This window comes from Ischnura elegans, chromosome 7 (genome assembly GCF_921293095.1).
Source record: "Ischnura elegans chromosome 7, ioIscEleg1.1, whole genome shotgun sequence".
Classification (NCBI taxonomy): Eukaryota; Metazoa; Arthropoda; class Insecta; order Odonata; family Coenagrionidae; genus Ischnura; species Ischnura elegans.
In genome coordinates, this window is record NC_060252.1 from 114,608,306 (window position 1) to 114,626,207 (window position 17,902).

The following is a 17,902-nucleotide window of genomic DNA, read 5'->3' on the forward strand; positions in this document are numbered from 1 at the left end:
ACGTCGCTCTGCGCATTCTCGGACGACGTCCCAAGACTTCCATAAGACACAACGTTAGACGCGTCATAGCACCAGCGGCCCCCACCACTACCACTCTCCATACAACTGCATGGGGATGGATTGGGACGTTCTGGCCAGCGCCCCACGGCTACAAATACGAACTTCTCTCGCTATTTCTTTTCGTGTTTTTCCTACGCTTTCGATGTATGCGACTGAAAAAACACTCTGATTAGTTAGATGTATAATTATAAATTAATGGATATTAATTTTTTTTTACTTTTTAAAATATTTGGGAGGGGCGGCGTCCGAGAGTCCTTATGGGCAAGCCGCCACTGGATTTAGATACGGTAAAATTGACGGGTTACTCATTTGATATATACTTACGCGAAATATATTTAAGTAATTTTTTATTAGGGTATATGGTATTTACAGGAGTACATGGTTGTTGGTATTTATTTGCATATCGGCATATCACCTTTCGGCATCTGGTGCATCTATTTTATGGAGATGATGAAGTCTTCATTTATTTCGCGTTGACGTGGCGCAAAGGAACAGAAATTGGCCATTCGTTGTTCCCGTTGTCTATTCGCTTCTGTCCGTCAGTTGAAATCTTAACGGATCGACTGGCGTGTTGATGAGTTTGCTCGTGAATCTTATTTCGCCGTATTTGTAGTCCACTTTGAAGTTCCGGACGATCTGGAAAGAAACAGAAGAATGTCTATGAGCTCTCATCCCACGCCCAATTTCAGTTGAAGACCCGCCCACGCCGAATCTGCTCCATGCGTGAAAGTGAATATCCCAGAATACGATACATGTAAGTACCTACTAAGCAAGTACTACTAGGATGCATGCACAAGGTGGATTGAGGGAGGATTCATTCTCTTCCCCGGAAGTTTTGGAAAAATTGAAAAGACTGTAATCTTTAAATGGATGAAAGTTTTTATTTCACCCGCTAAAAAACGTTTAAAAATAATTTATTTATATTTACAAGCCACTTGTCTGTATATATCAGACCTCAGACTCATCATAGCCAAGAGAGATTGCATACCAATAAGGACATGGAAATGTACTCCCCACCTCGGCAAAAACGACGACCACAACCCATCCATACTTACACATTCACAGCACTATCTATAATACATATCACTATCCATACACATATTCGCACTTGTTTTTTCACCTCTTGATTCTTTGCACTAATAATTTGTCAGCTTTACGTGACAGCCAGCTGATGGCACGTGCCTAGACATCTGCACATCTGGGAGGACGCCATCACTCAGCGCATAGCAATACACTGCGTCGTCATGGAATTTTCGTTGTCGGACGGCGGACGTTTCTATGCAGGGACCAACAGTTGAGATGATTCTACGACCCATAGAGTTTACATTACTAAGGAGGCCCCACTAGGTGGCGGTAGCAGTCATAATTTGAACACGGGTCCCGCGCATTAATTCAAACTCCAACTTTTGCCACTTGTGGCGCGACCGACACTACCATCCCCTTCATTTGGCTTGTTGTCAGTGGCGGCTTATGAGTGATCGGCTGTTATCATCCTCTGTGAGCCGAGAATTTCACCGATTTTGGTGTTTTTTTAGTATTTCTCCACCAGTAAGATATTTACGAAATATCATGGGTAAATCTCGGTGTTTTGTGCCCGGATGCAGCTCCGGCTACGATTGGGAGCTGAGGGAAAATAAGCGGTTGGGGATACAGGACCATAGCAAGAATTTTTATCATACAGACTGTCCCAAGGGTCGTGTGTCATTTTTGACCTGTAATTTTAGTAGCTTTGCATGGAGCAATATTCATGAAAATTGTCACACTTATGGGGAAAGGTCCTAAGTTTTGTTGAGTGTAAGAAAATTTTACAATTTTGACCTTTTGACCTCACAAAGTGGGTCCAAACCAAAAATTTGAATTTGCCTTATGGGGTTTCAATGTTAAAAAAATCGAGGTAGACAATTCTTGGGTTTTCGGACACGAGAAACCCGAAAATAACACTTTTATTTACGAATATTCAACCGTTGACCCAGTAAGGTCACCGTCAAGGTCATAAGGGTGGCAAAAGGAATAGCATACCAACAAAGGTGTCGATCCATGGGTTTTGTAGGTTGCCCAAGTCATTGGTATTGTCCAAATACCCGTATTATTCACTAATTGACCTCCGAGGGTCACCACGGGGGTCAAAGGTCATAGAGTTAAAAGTCGGGCAATCATAAAAACCAAGGGGTCAAACCATAGGTTTTGAAGGGTGCCAAAGTCGGTTAGGCTGTTCGTAGATCCGTATCGTTGATATTTTGACCTCCGAAGGTCATAATGGGGGTCAAGGGTCATAGAGTTAAATCGGCCCACCATGACAGCAAAAGAGTGTAACAATGTGTTTTAAAGGGTGCCCAAGTCAGTTTTGCTGTTTTTAAATCCATATTGTCGACTTTTTATTACCAGCGAGGGTCACAATGGGGTCAGAGGTCATAGAGGTATGTTTTGAAATAATAGGAAACAAACAACAAAACAACCTTTGGTTGGGGACATTAGTTTTCCTATTATTTCAAAACATACCTCTATGACCTCTGACCCCATTGTGACCCTCGCTGGTAATAAAAAGTCGACAATATGGATTTAAAAACAGCAAAACTGACTTGGGCACCCTTTAAAACACATTGTTACACTCTTTTGCTGTCATGGTGGGCCGATTTAACTCTATGACCCTTGACCCCCATTATGACCTTCGGAGGTCAAAATATCAACGATACGGATCTACGAACAGCCTAACCGACTTTGGCACCCTTCAAAACCTATGGTTTGACCCCTTGGTTTTTATGATTGCCCGACTTTTAACTCTATGACCTTTGACCCCCGTGGTGACCCTCGGAGGTCAATTAGTGAATAATACGGGTATTTGGACAATACCAATGACTTGGGCACCCTACAAAACCCATGGATCGACACCTTTGTTGGTATGCTATTCCTTTTGCCACCCTTATGGCCTTGACGGTGACCTTACTGGGTCAACGGTTGAATATTCGTAAATAAAAGTGTTATTTTCGGGTTTCTCGTGTCCGAAAACCTAAGAATTGACATATTGGTCAATGAAATTCACACTTTTGTCTATCTCGATTCTTTTAACATTGAAACCCCATAAGGCAAATTCAAATTTTTGGTTTGGACCCACTTTGTGAGGTCAAAAGGTCAAAATTGTAAAATTTTGCTTACACTCAACAAAACTTAGGACCTTTCCCCATAAGTGTGACAATTTTCATGAATATTGCTCCATGCAAAGCTACTAAAATTACAGGTCAAAAATGACACACGACCCTTGGGACAGTCTGTATGATAAAAATTCTTGCTATGGTCCTAATACCGGATCTGACCCGTCCCCAAGTGTGCCTAGGTGGTCTGGTAATGATGTCAACGAGTGCTCTTCTTTATGAGCTGCGCAGGAATCATTCTTAATTCTCTAAAACATAGGTGCCGGAAGTTTAAAGACATGGTTGATATCTATGGGCCCTCAAACTTAATTCAGGCTAGGGAAAGTTAACAGCGTTTCCTTACCCACTTATTCTTCCCTTCTCTCAACGTGAATTAGCGTACCGATTTTGTGATTACGTACATTTTCACCACCAGGAAACTACATAAACTCACGGTGATAGTTATATTTTCGTGGGCAGTTGACACGAACTTTATTTTTTAGCAATGAACGATTGAGACATGGATTCAAATTCGCCGCAAAGCGTGCCTCTCGCGGCCATATTAGGGTGCCTTCACAGCTCCGCGTTGCGTCGACGCCACGAGAGCCCCCGCTCCGCCAGCAAATTTTGCCCTTCACAGCTCTGCGTTGCGAAACGTGGATTCAAATTCGCCGCGTAGCGTGCCTCTTGTGGGCGTGTATTGCTTGGGAACAACCGGGGCTCGCTACATCAGCGCCGCTATTTGCTGCGATCGGTGGGAATCACAGGAACCAAGGGAGTGGAGAATCCTGTGTAGAGTATTTATGCTACGACCAATGGGAAGTGCTCTTTCATGAACCTCTTACATTGAAGAGGAGTGGGAACCTCTCACTTTTACGATCAAATATTGTTTTTCACATGTTTCATGAAATACTTAGAGTATATCATTTTCCGGGGTCGCCGGATTAATGAATCCGGAATTCGAACCGGGGTCCTCGATGTGTGAAGCCAAACCCCAACCCACCGCACCAACTGCATCATTCAACCTTCTATCTCGGATTCTATCCATATTTACTGTCGGCCTCGGTGGCGGCGGGGTAAAGTCCTCGCCTACCAAACATGAGGTCGAGGGTTCCAGTTCCGCCTGGTTATGTTCCCCTTATCCAGAGCATGGTTGTTCGTGTACGTTTCATTGTTGAATACCCCGATTTCAAATGGCCTATGAGAACTGTATTCGGAGGTTTGAGAATAAAATAAAAAAAATAAATAAAAAATAAAAATAAAATAAAATATGGGTTCTTGAATTGGAATTAGAATTAATTACAACTAAGCTTTCTTTTGCAATCGTCATTTTAGTGTTGATCATGCCTTAGTCTAACGGCTTAGTCTGGTGGTTTTTTGTTTCTACAAAGCCCCGCCGTGAACACTTATTTGGGAAGCCTTGTCACCCAGAGAAGCAAGGAATTTTGTTAAATCATCCGATCTATAATGGTTATCTGGCGGAAGCGACAATATTTAAAATTTTCTGTCGGGATGGAAAAACACAGGGTGCAAGAGGGCAATTGTCGCGCCTGATAAGGAAATGAGGAACCCAGAGTGAGCGATGGAGTCAGCCCAGTGCTGGGAAATGTGCACAGCAGGGCCCTTCTTATAATTTAGCCGTATCGAAAGGGAAGAAAGGAGAGAAAGGGAGGAAGACGGAGAGTAATACGTCAAATAAACTTCAAGAATGCTCATTCGACTGCAGATTCCAATCAACGGTAGATGGCAATGGGAGGGTGTGGATCGCAGTTCAGACCGTGGTGACGCAACTCCAACGCCCGCCGCACAGTGGTCCCAAATCGAAAAAAGCTGGCCAAAAGTCGTTTTTTCGAAAATTTTCAAGGAATTTTTGAACCTTATTTTCGGATTCTACAGGATATGGTCTACAAGTTAGTATTTTATCGACTAAGTTAGTATTTTTGTTCATCAGAGCGGCTGCAGTGATCCGTCAAACATGGAGCATTCACCGTAAAAATCACAGTTGCGTGAAATCGGTCGCTTTTGAGGAGGTTCAGCGTCATGCAGCACAACCTTTACGCGATATATTTGGCCAAAAACATTTTTAACTACAAATATAAACATTATTACATAGTGGGACATAAATTTTATTCGGATTTTACTATGTTTACTATTTTATATATATTTTGTAACTTTTAGTGTTTTTTTACCCGAATTTTCAAATAAAATGTACAATATCGTTTAGAAAGGCACGTGAATGCACGGTGTCTTTTGCACCAATACAAAGGGAAAAGTATATGCAACGCAGTAGTGAAGAAAATTTTTGCTACTAGTTGCTACTCCGACCTCAGCATTGATTTAACTATAATGATACAATGCGCTGACGCGGGCGGCGGCCTGGCTGGCGCGTGGTAGGGCTCGAGGAAATCCAGTATTTATGGGTGTTATTCAACATTGTTGGATATTTTATTTCTACAAAAAATATTTACCATATGAATAAACATCTCTTGTCATACGTAGAACGTTTTATCATTAATAGTTTCCATTTGACCTTACCTTTTATTTACGCGTGCCCATGCTCTCATAAAAATTGCTTAAGGACTCGAGCGGAAGGATATATTTATGGAACGAAAGTTCGCAGCTGTGCTTATATTAATCCTCAAAAACTTGAATGCATTCAAAACAAAAAGGAATCCCTCAAATGCTACTCCACCCTTTCCTTCCGTTAGACGGATTAGTTTTCGCCCTCACGCGGCACATTGTCCCTCTGTCGCCTCCTTAGCGGCCTCCTCAACCACATGCAGGGCAAACGACGGCCGAAAAGGCCTAGGCTATTGATTGCGCCCATCGGGAAAACGACACCACCGCTCTCCGTACACTTGTTATGAATTGCACTTTGGCCACCGGGGATGAACGGAGTAAGCCTTTTCACCTTTCAAATGTGATATTTACTAGAAAATATAGATAATAGCATCGCGAACCTCACACTGTGGAACCCCCAAATTACTTCTAGACATCGCTTGCCCGAAATTTTCTCGCCAAAACTCAGTTTTACTCAGATTTTGCCAAACGAAAGACGTGAAAGTTAGTTTCCTCAAGCGTGAAGATCGAGTCTTGAAAAAGTCGAGTATCCTCGAACTTTTTAAAGAAGACTTGTGGGGTTAAAGAAGAGTGCCCATAGTGTTTTAGTTCGATAACTCTGAAAATTTTCACGCGTCTTGAGATGCATGAAAAATTTCTTGAAAGTGGAAAAGGGTCCGTATCGTTTAAAAACCAATACTTATTGGATTGCTGGAGCAACAAGATAGAGTTAGATGAGGACGTTAATTCAAAAGTTATCCTAAAAAAATTGCGGAGAAGTGTTTTTTCTCTCAAATTATATTCGCCGGTGGAAGGAAAGAAAAAGAAATGACAGGTTTTTTAGAAGAAAGTTCGCTGACTGCCTAAATGAGAAGTTGAAATTTCCTCCGCCTTTATTTAAACAATTTGAGAAGTCCAGGGGGATCTTAGAGCTAGCACATCGCCAGTAGAGCATCCATGAGTTATCGAAGCAAAGGTGATGAGCTCGTGGCGAAAATAATAAATGAGGTGACAACAACCACTCTCTCAAGAGCGCGGCGAGTGTTATCAAAATGGAGAGCCAAGGATGTGAGGCAAAGTAAAATCTCCCACGAAGAAGCCCTTTCCATGATCGTTTCTGGTAATTTCACGAAACATCAGTACTTGCTCCTCCGACGGACATCTAAAGAAGCTGCCCTTCCTATTGTCCACTTGTCCGAGGAGGCAATGGAGGCGAGGAATAAGGACATAAGAAGATTCAGGGAGCACCATGCAAGGAAATTTTCCTGGATAGCAACGAATGAAGACCTGTTTAAAAGATTACTCCTAACTTCAGATGCAATGATATCAAGTATTTCTAAGGCTCAAAGAAGGAAATTACTTCAATTACCAGTCGAGGTAAAGAGTTTATTAATCCTGGAAGAATTGAGTGGATGACGACTGTGATGAGGATTTGTCGGATAGTGATCATGAATGTATTTAAATTTTTTTCGTAACAATGACTGAGAAAGATAAGGAGAAATGTAAACTTATTTTTTTGATAATTAAAAAAGCCCAAATTAATGGAAAATCTCATTTAATTTTTCGTACCAAATCATGTGCTCGTTAAATTGATGCCTCACTTCGTAAAGAGCTTATTGCAAGCGTATCAATAAATTTGGCGTTTAACTTGAGTTATAGGAGTTATGAAATATTGTTTATAACATTTTAATGATTGTAATAATGCCTCCGTTGAAACTTGTGAAATACGGAACCCCGTTTAAAATTGCTTCCAAATCCATTGGCACGTTACAAGGAACTATAAAATTGTCTATTTAATTAGAATTAGATATTATAATTTTTAAACAATTAATGCAGTACAATAATATTAATAATATACTTATAATATAAATTTACAATTAATATTAACTTATTTTTCGTATCAAATACGATCAAACAAATGAGAAAGTAGAAAATGTTCTCTTGGTTCATTCAAAATAAGTTGTTCAAAATTTGTCCAAAAATAAACAATGCAGTCATTTTATATGCATTTATGTATGTTTTAAATAACTAATTCAGTTTTATGATATGTATAATTTTAATTTACTATCACCAGTATAATCTCAAATTCCAATGTTAAAAAAATTAATTGTTTAAACAAAATGTGAAATAGCAATAAAATTATTGCAAATACATAAAAAGTAGTTATAAATTCAGAATAAGCGGGTCAAAAACAATAAGAATAGACCTTTAGGTCAAATATATACATAATAACAACGGCGTAATTAATTTTGGCCAGCTTTTTTCGATTTGGGACCACTGTGCGCCGTCCGCCCCACTATTATCAGTAACCACTGGAAGCCTCGAAACACCGCAGCAGACGTCCTGTCCAAAGGGATTGGCCATGTAGCGTGTGTTTCTCGGAGTCGTTCCTCTGCGAGCTTTTCTCTGTTTTCCCATGTTCTAATGCTCGAGCCACTAACCCCAAGACGAAGCGGAAGCCAAAGGTGTCGCAGCGGATAAACCCACGGTTGAGAGTTTATTAATTGTATAATATTTCCATGTCACTTGCGCTGCATTGTGTTCCAGCGAATTTTCCAGTGCCGTGGTGTGGCGCTGTTGGCCACGTGATTTATCTGGGAAGTGATTAGTGGAGCAATTGCCTTATTGTGTTATTGAAAAGTGTCTGAAGCAAGCGATTGCCAAGTGATTCCGATTCGCTCCGCTGGGAGACGCCCATCCTTAAGGCTATAACGCTTTCTCCTCTCACCTCAGTCACATTTCTCTCACTTTCCATTCATTTGCACTCGTGGAGGGAGTAAATTATTTCAGTTCGGGTGGTGGCGTGCCTTTGCGTGGATCACATTCGTCTTTTTCTCGGGTAAACCTGTCGCACACAAAAACGCGAAACTGGCTTAAAGTTATTATCAGTAAAGTCTCTCTAGCGGTTAGTCTGGGTTTGCAGATTGGGAATAAACCGGTCTCTCCCGTTCCCAACTTGGACTACAATGTCCAATAAGGCTTATTCACTTTCATTCTATCTAACATCCTGTTGTCTTCCTTCCTTTCCCTTGTTTACCGAATGTTCTACCCTCAAACACTGTTTTTAACATCCCCTTCCCGCCGGAGCCTCTCCGTCCATTTCACCTTCTCCATTCTTCTACACACCTACGTCTCTGCACTATTCTCTCCTCCCTCTCCCTAAGAGTTTATGTTTCCTTTATGTTGGTGTAAAACGCTACTCTCTAGATTGGACTCTTCACGAACCTTTTTTTTTTTAAACTCTACCATAACGATCATCTCAAAAGCTCTTTGACTCATCATCATCATCATTATTCAACAATGCCAAGATTGGTTTGACGCAGCTCTCCATTCCTCTCTCCTCCCCGATATTATATCTTCAAATATTTATTTATCTCTTTATTAACTAATGCCTTCCATTTGCATATGGCTAAAACTGGGGCGTACCGGCGACGGCAACACCACATTGCCCGAAAGGCTTGACTCGTAATCGCCGGATGATCCAGAAATGAAACCTAAATTGCTGTTGAGAGTCAGAAATTTTACCGGCCTGCGAGCCACCCCTATGTCATGACATGTTTTTTGAAACTCTGTACAAAGAGCCCTGGGTTGGGGGAAGATGGGGCCACCTGGCCTCAACCAACCCAGGTTAAATAAATTAAAGTCAAGTCCTATCCGCTAACCTTTTCATAGCTACGTATTTATTCTCTTTTACCCCCATTATAACCCTTTGTCCTATTTTAACTCATTCGGGGTCGTCCCTTGCCCTTCTTCCCTTCCAATTTTCCTTCAACTACTGTCTCCATCAGGCCATTATGCCTCATAATCGCGGAAGGTTAATCGGGATTCTCACTGGATCAGGAGGTTCTCCATCGCGGCCTACGCCGTTACACCTTTACACCGTTAAGGGCTTCAGCGTAGTGTACTGAACTTATCTTCGCAGGAAGAATTCAATAATTATTTTGAGTAGACTAGTCTCGGCTTGATCCGGTTGTCGGTGTGTCACAGGTCTATCCATAGGTGGGCGTGGGGTGGGGTTTGGTCCTTGCAGGAAAGGTACTTAGTTTGACCCTTAAGTGACTTTGTGTGCAGCAAATATCTCAAGGAATTGATCATACATATGGCATTATTTTTTTATAAATAATTGAATTAAACATGAAAAAATGAAAATGCTCTAACTGCTGATTGAATTTCTGGAAATAAAATCAAGTGCTTTCAAAGAGGATTGAATTACGTCACTCGACGACACCCTAAAAATGCATTCATTTGCCATGCCACGGAGCAGATGATGCCGACACAGTGCAATCTCCCAAAAGCATTTTTCATCAATGGCAAAATTCATCTCTCATTTATTTTTACAATTCAACTCTCTGCGTGACAAAGTGGACATTCTGTGTTTCGCAAAAAAACTGTTCTGTAAGGTAGTAACAATCATTATAATATAACATTGTCGCATGAAATTGACATCGCTTTTTTTACTTAGCCCTGAAGGTGATTTAAAAAATAAATCGAAACGTTGGCTGAAACTTATTTTATAAATGACCTAAACTCCAAGAATTACTCGTATATTATAATTTACGATTAGTTCGGACTAGAACCCCCCAAAAACTTCACCGTATATACCGCGCACAGAATTAACCTAATCGACATCGGAGCCACGCATTAGTGAGACATAAATGGTGAGTCCACGGAAGTATGAATCTAAAGAGAGGAAATACTTCGCTACGGCGCCAGAAAGAAAATATTCCGACGGGTTTTGGACGTGAGTTTCCTCTGTGCATTCCATCCGCTAATATAAAATCCGCTAGAACTTTTTGTCCTTCAGTTCGACTCCAGCTTCGGTAGCTGTGCCGTGAAGGCAAAGGATGCAGGCTGCTTCATGTGCCAACCTTCCGAGTTCTCACCGACCCGACCTCGTCAGTCAACCGGGACTCGTGGGTGTCTACATATTATTGAAAACGATAGTACTTCCATTATCGATGAACTCGATTTTCAGCGTCCTGCTGAAGCTCTTGTCCACATCTGTTTGCAATTCAGGACTTCCCTGGCATAGTTGTCAGTGTCTCCGCAGTTAGTGGAATTTTATTCCTTTAGAATGAATTTTTACGAATGGTTATGATGATTGATTATCCGTTTCCTTATCCTAGGGAATTTCCGTGAAACCAAGTGGCGCATGTCGGTAATCTTTTGTTCTGTCCGTCAGTCTTAGACAATATAAGTTCACATTTTATGAAAAGGGAAACCTACTAAATGTTTTTAATGTTGCCGTCATAAAATTTGACAGCATGGTAACTTATACGGGAAAAGTTTTTGAATAATCTATGTAACTGTCAGAAATGAAAATTATCAATAGCACTAGTGTTTTTAAATAAAAGAAAAGAATTCATTTGTTGAAAAGCATTGAAAACCCAACCACAGTTGGAGTCTGCCAGCGATGTAGGCGCTGGAAATAATGTTTCAAATACCGTTCGCCGGTAGGCGCTTACAGTGGAAGTCCGAACAAACTTTGTCGGAGAACATCTCCATCTACATAATACACTGTGAGCCACCTCTAGGGTGTTTGGCAGGGGGTGATCGATCAGAACAATTTTTTTATTTATTTAGTTAATCCGAAAACAGCACGAGGCCAATTACAGAAGGCTGGAGAAACAATTTCATAATATTAAGCAACGTAACCAACAATAACAAAAAATATTCAACAGTATTTAAAAATAAATAACAAAGAATAGTCATCGAGTGGTGCGAGGAATAGGGGGAAAATTACGATAGTGATGTGCAAGTTGGGTGAGGGATGAAAAAAAAGAATCAGAATTTGGAACACATTTGGCATAGGAGTTAATGGAAGAAGGAAGTCTGAATAGAAAAGAACGTTTAGAAACAGAAAGGCGGGGGGTGAAACAATGAAATAGGCCACTCGACCTCGTCGTGCGCGAAGGAACACGAAGCGGAAAAAAAGAAAGAAGGTCAGATGATCTGCATTTGCCATTAATGATATTTAAGAAGAGTCTACGGTCATTGAGGATACGGCGATCAGCTAATGTAGCAATGCCAAGAGAGGTTTTAATCTCATTGAGGGAGAAGTTACGAAAAGGCAAGTGGCGGTAGCGGACAATAGAAAGGAAAAAAATTCAATGGGCTTTCCAGGAGCTTTAATGAAGAATTAAACAAGAATTATTATCAACAATCAACAAGAACAGACGCGTATGAAATGAGGAAAACTTTTACTCGCCCTTATTCGCGCTTATCAGTGCAAGAGTTCTACGTTAACGCACACTGAAAGAGATTGCCATTCTATTCATGAGAATACTAACTTATTACGCGAACTTAGCCTCAGAATTTGCTTCCGAAGGTGCTCGAATGGAAAGCGCTTTGCCTACACTGGTGTTTTGTCGTCAATTCGTGTGAGTCGCACTTCATCAAATCTGCTCTAAGTGCATTTCGTTTGCATAATGAGGAAAGTTAATTCAATCATGTCAGGCGAAACATGCTACCGGTCGCAGTATTTATTAAATTGTGGAACCTGCCATTGTCTTTCCTTTTTTCATTCATAACGAGGAAAGTTAAGTCACCGTTGGTTGTTGGAAGGTGTAATTACAAGTGTTGAACACGTCCTTTCGCTGGAGAGGTCTCCCCAGCTGATGTTTCGCGGGCAGTCGTCGCAAGGGGGGAGGGGGGGCGGAGCTGCCAGCCTGGTTACGTGCCCGATTTATGCGTTACCTTGGCGAGCAGTATTTCCATCTCCATCTCCGCGAATCTCTTGCCCACGCACATGCGCACTCCGAATCCGAAGGGGAGGAATGCGAACGGGTGGTGCTTGCCGTGGCTGACGGCGTCGAAGTCTTCAGCGCTGCCCGCCCTCTGCCCCGCCACCGGCCTCTTCTTCAGCCACCGCTCCGGGATGAACCGCTGTCCCTGCGGGTAGATCTCCTCCGAGTCGCGGAACGTCAGGTTCGGCATGAGCACGTCCACCTATCCACCACGCAACGGACGTCAAAGACAAGAAAACATTCCCTTTGAGTTGTAATACACTTATCCTTTCGACGTCAAAATGATATACGCCTGGACTTGAAACATTTATGTCTATTTATATGAAAATGAGCGAGCTCCAAGATCTCTCCCATTTCAACTTATATCTACTCCTGTGTAAGGTACGCTTAATTTTAGTCTATTTTTCGTTAATGCATTTTATTTTTTGTTTGCGTCCGTGATCAAATAAAGATACAACAATGGAGCATCGAACTCCGCGCTCCCTGAAACTCGCGATTTTCTCAACTTGGCCAATTTTGAAACTCATGTGCGCATGAAACACCACAAGAATCAAGAGCATCAATTTCCAATACTTGCTTAGAGCAAAGTAGGTTCGAAGATTTTCGCGGCGTTGATCAGATGATCTCTGCATTCTATTCGGGTTTTCACGCGTCCGTTGGGTTTTGGCGACAACAGTTTCGCTGACATTGCAGTCAGCGTCTTCAGGTCGAAGGAAATTTGTCGCCAAAACACAACGGACGCGTGAAAACCCGAATAGAATGCAGAGATCAACTAGTTTAGAGCGTTTTGCAGAGTGGCGATGGGCGAGAGTCGAAGAAATCTTCCCGCTCGAATCCCTCTCAAGTGGGCCAGTATGTCTCTGCGCGGATATTGTGAGTTTTTTTTACGAATGATTCCAAAGACGTGACCTCTTGACACAGGCCGAAGGAACACACAATTTATTAGTTGAGTTTTTCTAAAGATAAGGTATCTATGACAGCGGAGAAAGTTCTAATCAAGAATACGTTGAATACATGCGTATGTAATGAAGTGCTGGAAGATTAATCCGTGGACTTTATAAAATTCAAAGGAAAGCTGCGCGATTAGTCAATAACTGCTACGGGCGTATAGTAAGTGTTACAAAGACATTAAACGAATTAAGCTGGGAGTCGCTGGAGACTCGGAGGCTGCTCGCTAGCCTTAGATTGTCTGAACAATTGAGAATAGGTAGAAATGCGGCAGCTGGCGTTGAAACGGGCATTCCATCGGAGACATTTCCCAGCTACCTACTCACAGATGAAGGTGTGCATTTTTAAAAACCTGTCTTGCGTCTCCATTGAACCTATATTGGGCACTAATCTTCTTTCGTCGTCTCTCTCACTGCTAATCAACTCATAAAGACACGTTCGCATGCATTGGAGTATGAGAGAAATAAGGTATCACTTATAATCGATCGAAAAAATTCAGATGTTTGTGATTAATGTATTTTATCGTAGCTATAGTTTGACTAATCGGAAGCAGAAGGAAATTTAATTTATTTCGAATAAAGCCTTATTTGCTGCATTTCAAAATGCATGTTATCAGAATGCGTGTGATGATTAGGGATGGTGCTCAATAGGGTGGTTTCCTATTATTTTTTTATTTCCCAAATCGAAAGATTATCACTCCTGGAGTACGCATTTCACGCTTTTAGGTTTTTAAATGACGATATCTATTTTTCGCGATTAAATGAAAAGTGAAAATTTTCCAGCGCGCGAAAACGCGACGGCTAAGTATGAATGCTGGGAAAAGCCCGTGTGACGTCACTCTGGTTTCCGCTGTCGCCGTGTGAGGTGACCTTGGGGCGAGGATATGTGTGCCGCTGCGTTGCAGGCTACTAGCAGGTAGCAGAGTTCCCTGGTAGGAGTTAGCGCTTGGCTTAAATAAGGATTATTAATACCCTATCAACCGATGGAAACTTTCTGACTTTTGGCAATTTTAATAATTGATTATTAAGATATGTTTCCCTGTGTTCTGTGCCTCATGCATGCATTGGTAATCTCAGACGATGTTAAAATCCTATCTACTCGTATAGAAACTAGGTCCCTGTGACGTCACGTGGAGTGGCATCGCATGGGCACCAATCTGGCCTTTTTCAAATGCGGTTAAAATTGACCATTAACATTCGTCTAAACTGGGATTTCTGAAACTAAATAATTTGTACCTTATGAATACCCTAATGGTGGGTAACGAATCGCAATCAATGCATTTCGTTTTCTTTGATGAAGGAAACTACCCTATTGAGGCAAACTGAGCCACTTTCCACGCGTCCAGTCAACCGAATTGCACTCTGATTGGCGAATCTTAACTTTTTAATTATAAAATTCGGAGGCGAAGAGTATTTCACAGCCTACCGTCAGGTGCAGTATTAACATCAGTAATTAAATCGCCGTAATATGCCGCAATTTAGTGCATAGCTTGAGCATCTTCCGAGGTTACTAATTTTTTAAACTTGCTCAAATCGTACGTTATGGAAAAAGTTATTCGCAGAAACTTGCTTCCACGTTTGTAAAGCTAGTTTCACCATTCAGAGTTTTAGAATGCAGATCTTTTCAGGAGCACGCAATACTGAGATTCGGGGGGTAGGGGGGGGGGTTCGCAGTCATGGTAATCACTCACCCCTTGTGGCACTCGGTAATTGGAGAGCACAGTCTCCTTCACGGTTTTCCTCTGATTCCACGGAACCAAGGGTTTCATCCTGCAGAAATCAGAGATCAATCCCATCTTTAGTCATCATGGACTGGCTTTCATTTAAAACATTCTAAAGTGCTCTAAATTAAGTTGTTCTTTTTATACGAGCAGAGCAGCGCTCCTCCGTTTGGCAGGACGCAGAGGACCCATTCGCATGCATATTTTAACTTCCACTTGGGTCATACCCATTTTTCGCTCCAATTTTAGTGCAATAATATTTAAAAATTTTGAGAGTACAATGGCCTTGATAGGGCATCGGTTAATTAAATGCAACGAATGGTTATAGTGCTTGACGAGTCAATTAAATTGAATTTTTTTTCAATTTATAAACGATTTTAGATAAAAATTATGAAAATGATTGTAGCCAGTGATTGGATTAATTTTTCATGTGAGCCTATCACTGCTCTAATGGTTAATATTTTCGTCGTTTAAATGAAAGATTGTCTTCGGTTGGCTCACCTCATGCATTCCTTGAAGACTGCCTTCAGGTACTTCATCTCTTCCAGCATTTCCTCCGAGATGGGCGTGTCTTTCTCTGGCAGGAACCGCTTCATCTCTTCGAAGAGTATCTCTTGCTTCTCCTTGTTCCTCGATAGCATATACATGGCTATCGCCGTGGAGAAGGAGGTCTGCAAAAAATGTTTACTCTTATGGCGAGGAAAGGGGGAATTTGCGCCAAAATCTAATGACTATTTCTCGGATTTTAATTTATAGGATTCTACCAGTAACTCATCAAAACACAGCTGGTTTCGTCCCACAGTTATTTTTTTTTTAATTCTCAGTTTTATTCTCATGACTCGGTCCCATAATTTTCGAAAGTCTTCATTTCCTTTATATCCTCAAATGATTTTTAAAGAATTTTAAATTTTTATATTAAATCGGTGGTGATCAACTGATATTTGACCCCGGTTGTACTTATCAAATTCTTCCGTAGTTCGCTTAGGTTTTTGTTTGCTTTCCCAGATATAACCGTCTCGTGAATCAGTTTCGTCTATTCGTCGAGTGAATGTTTTGACGTCATTGTTTGGGTCCCCCTACACAAAAAGTAGTTGCACAAATACATTCGAATCCTGGCCCCCAGCTCCCTTGTCAATCATGAATGAACTCGTGTTGGGCTCGCAGACGCGTGACTAAATTCTGCCGACGTTTTCCCTACTTCCTCACCCATCTCTAGGCCATCGATGCCAACTTGAAATAACCGTTGAAATCCATCAGTTCATTTAGCAGCTTTCCATTTGAATTTCAACTAGAACAACAATATATTTGTATTGTTTTTCTGTCGGAGTGGTTATAATTTTAGGCAGTGGAACATAAGTTTACTGATGAGTTGCCATAGAGATCATCTTTGTGGGCATCCGCGAATCGTGCCACCCAATGGCGTAACTATGGGATGAGGGAGATAGATGCCCCCCTAAAGCCTCAGAGAAATAAAAATAATATTATAAACTATTTCGTTTTGACAAATAGTAAATTTTAACGGAAAACTTTAATGGAACCCAAATTTTAAGTGCTAAAATGATGTAAAATGAATAATTGCAGGCATGTCAATTTTCCAAAATTTTCCTAAAAGGGGGGGTGGGAGGGAGGTCGCCCTTCCCCATCCCCTCTCATTCCGCCCCCCCAAAGTATATTACTAGTTACGCCTCTGGTGCCACCCTCTCCCGAAGCACATCTTAATCTCTACGAATGGCGAATCCAGCAGAAAATGGCGCGATGAAGGCGTTTCTGTCGAGCGGATGTTGCCGAACTGAAAGCCGCAAGCCTCAATCCTTAAGTGTAGTGAAATGTATGGCAACATAACGGTTAGCAATATTTTCCGATTTTCATGTTTATTTAGATTTCAAGACCAAGAGTGAACATATAACGAGCATTATTCGTCGCTTCTTAACTTAAAATGACACGTACGAGAGAAATAAGAATAACTTTCAATCTATTTGCAAGATTTCAGGTGTTTGAGATTTTAGTATTTTTTCGTATATCTGGTTTGCCTTATAGATAGCAGAAGAAAATTAATTTACACCACAAACAGTCTTATTTGTTGCGTTTCATCGTACATGTGTATTTAGTGAATGTGTCGGACCCAAACGGAGAAGCTGCTTAATTCATAGGCTAAGTGATCGCCTTCGGCTCAGTTCCACGGGAACGGTTCATTTCCATCGTGCTATGCCTCGATCAGTGAACTTCTCATTGAACGGTTCATTTTAAGATCCAGCAGCTCGACGAATGTGGTCATTTCCATTCCTCCTGGCTGTCCTCTTGCGCTCATTCGAGGTATTGGTTTGATAAAGAGAGAGAGAGAGAGAGAGTGAGAGAGAGAGAGAGGGAGAGAGAGAGAGAGCGATTCTTCGTTAGATTTGAACGGGATTAACGACAACATTAAGTTTACGATGGAGGTGGAGGAAGACGGAAAACTCCCATTCTTGGACGTTCTCGTGGAAAAGAAGACGAATGGAGTATTGGGGCATGCAGTGCATCTAAAACCAACAGCAACAAATCGGTACCTGCACGCTTTATCTCACCATCACCCAGCCCAAATAAATGGAGTGGTCAACACCTTGATTCACCGCTCCTACACGATAAGTGACCAGAACAACTTTGCCGAAGAGAGACGGAAGCTAGAGGCGGGGAAATGGATTCGACGACAGAGTTACCTCTCGCACTTTTAATAAAGTCATCAAAAAGAACGAAATGAAAAACAA

The 17,902-nt window shown here is 41.4% G+C and overlaps 1 protein-coding gene across 1 annotated transcript in view; it reads right to left on the minus strand.

Annotated features, from left to right (window-relative positions):
• Positions 1-390: 390 nt before the first annotated feature.
• Positions 391-17,902, minus strand: part of LOC124162757 (probable cytochrome P450 301a1, mitochondrial) — a 28,245-nt gene continuing 10,733 nt past the window's right edge. Inside the window, exons 8-11 of the mRNA XM_046539395.1 lie at positions 15,663-15,832; positions 15,132-15,210; positions 12,444-12,695; positions 391-696 (exon numbers count right to left, since the gene is read on the minus strand). Of these exons, the coding sequence (XP_046395351.1) occupies positions 583-696; positions 12,444-12,695; positions 15,132-15,210; positions 15,663-15,832 (615 nt within the window). The 3' untranslated portion in view covers positions 391-582. The remainder of the gene's footprint in view (positions 697-12,443; positions 12,696-15,131; positions 15,211-15,662; positions 15,833-17,902) is intronic.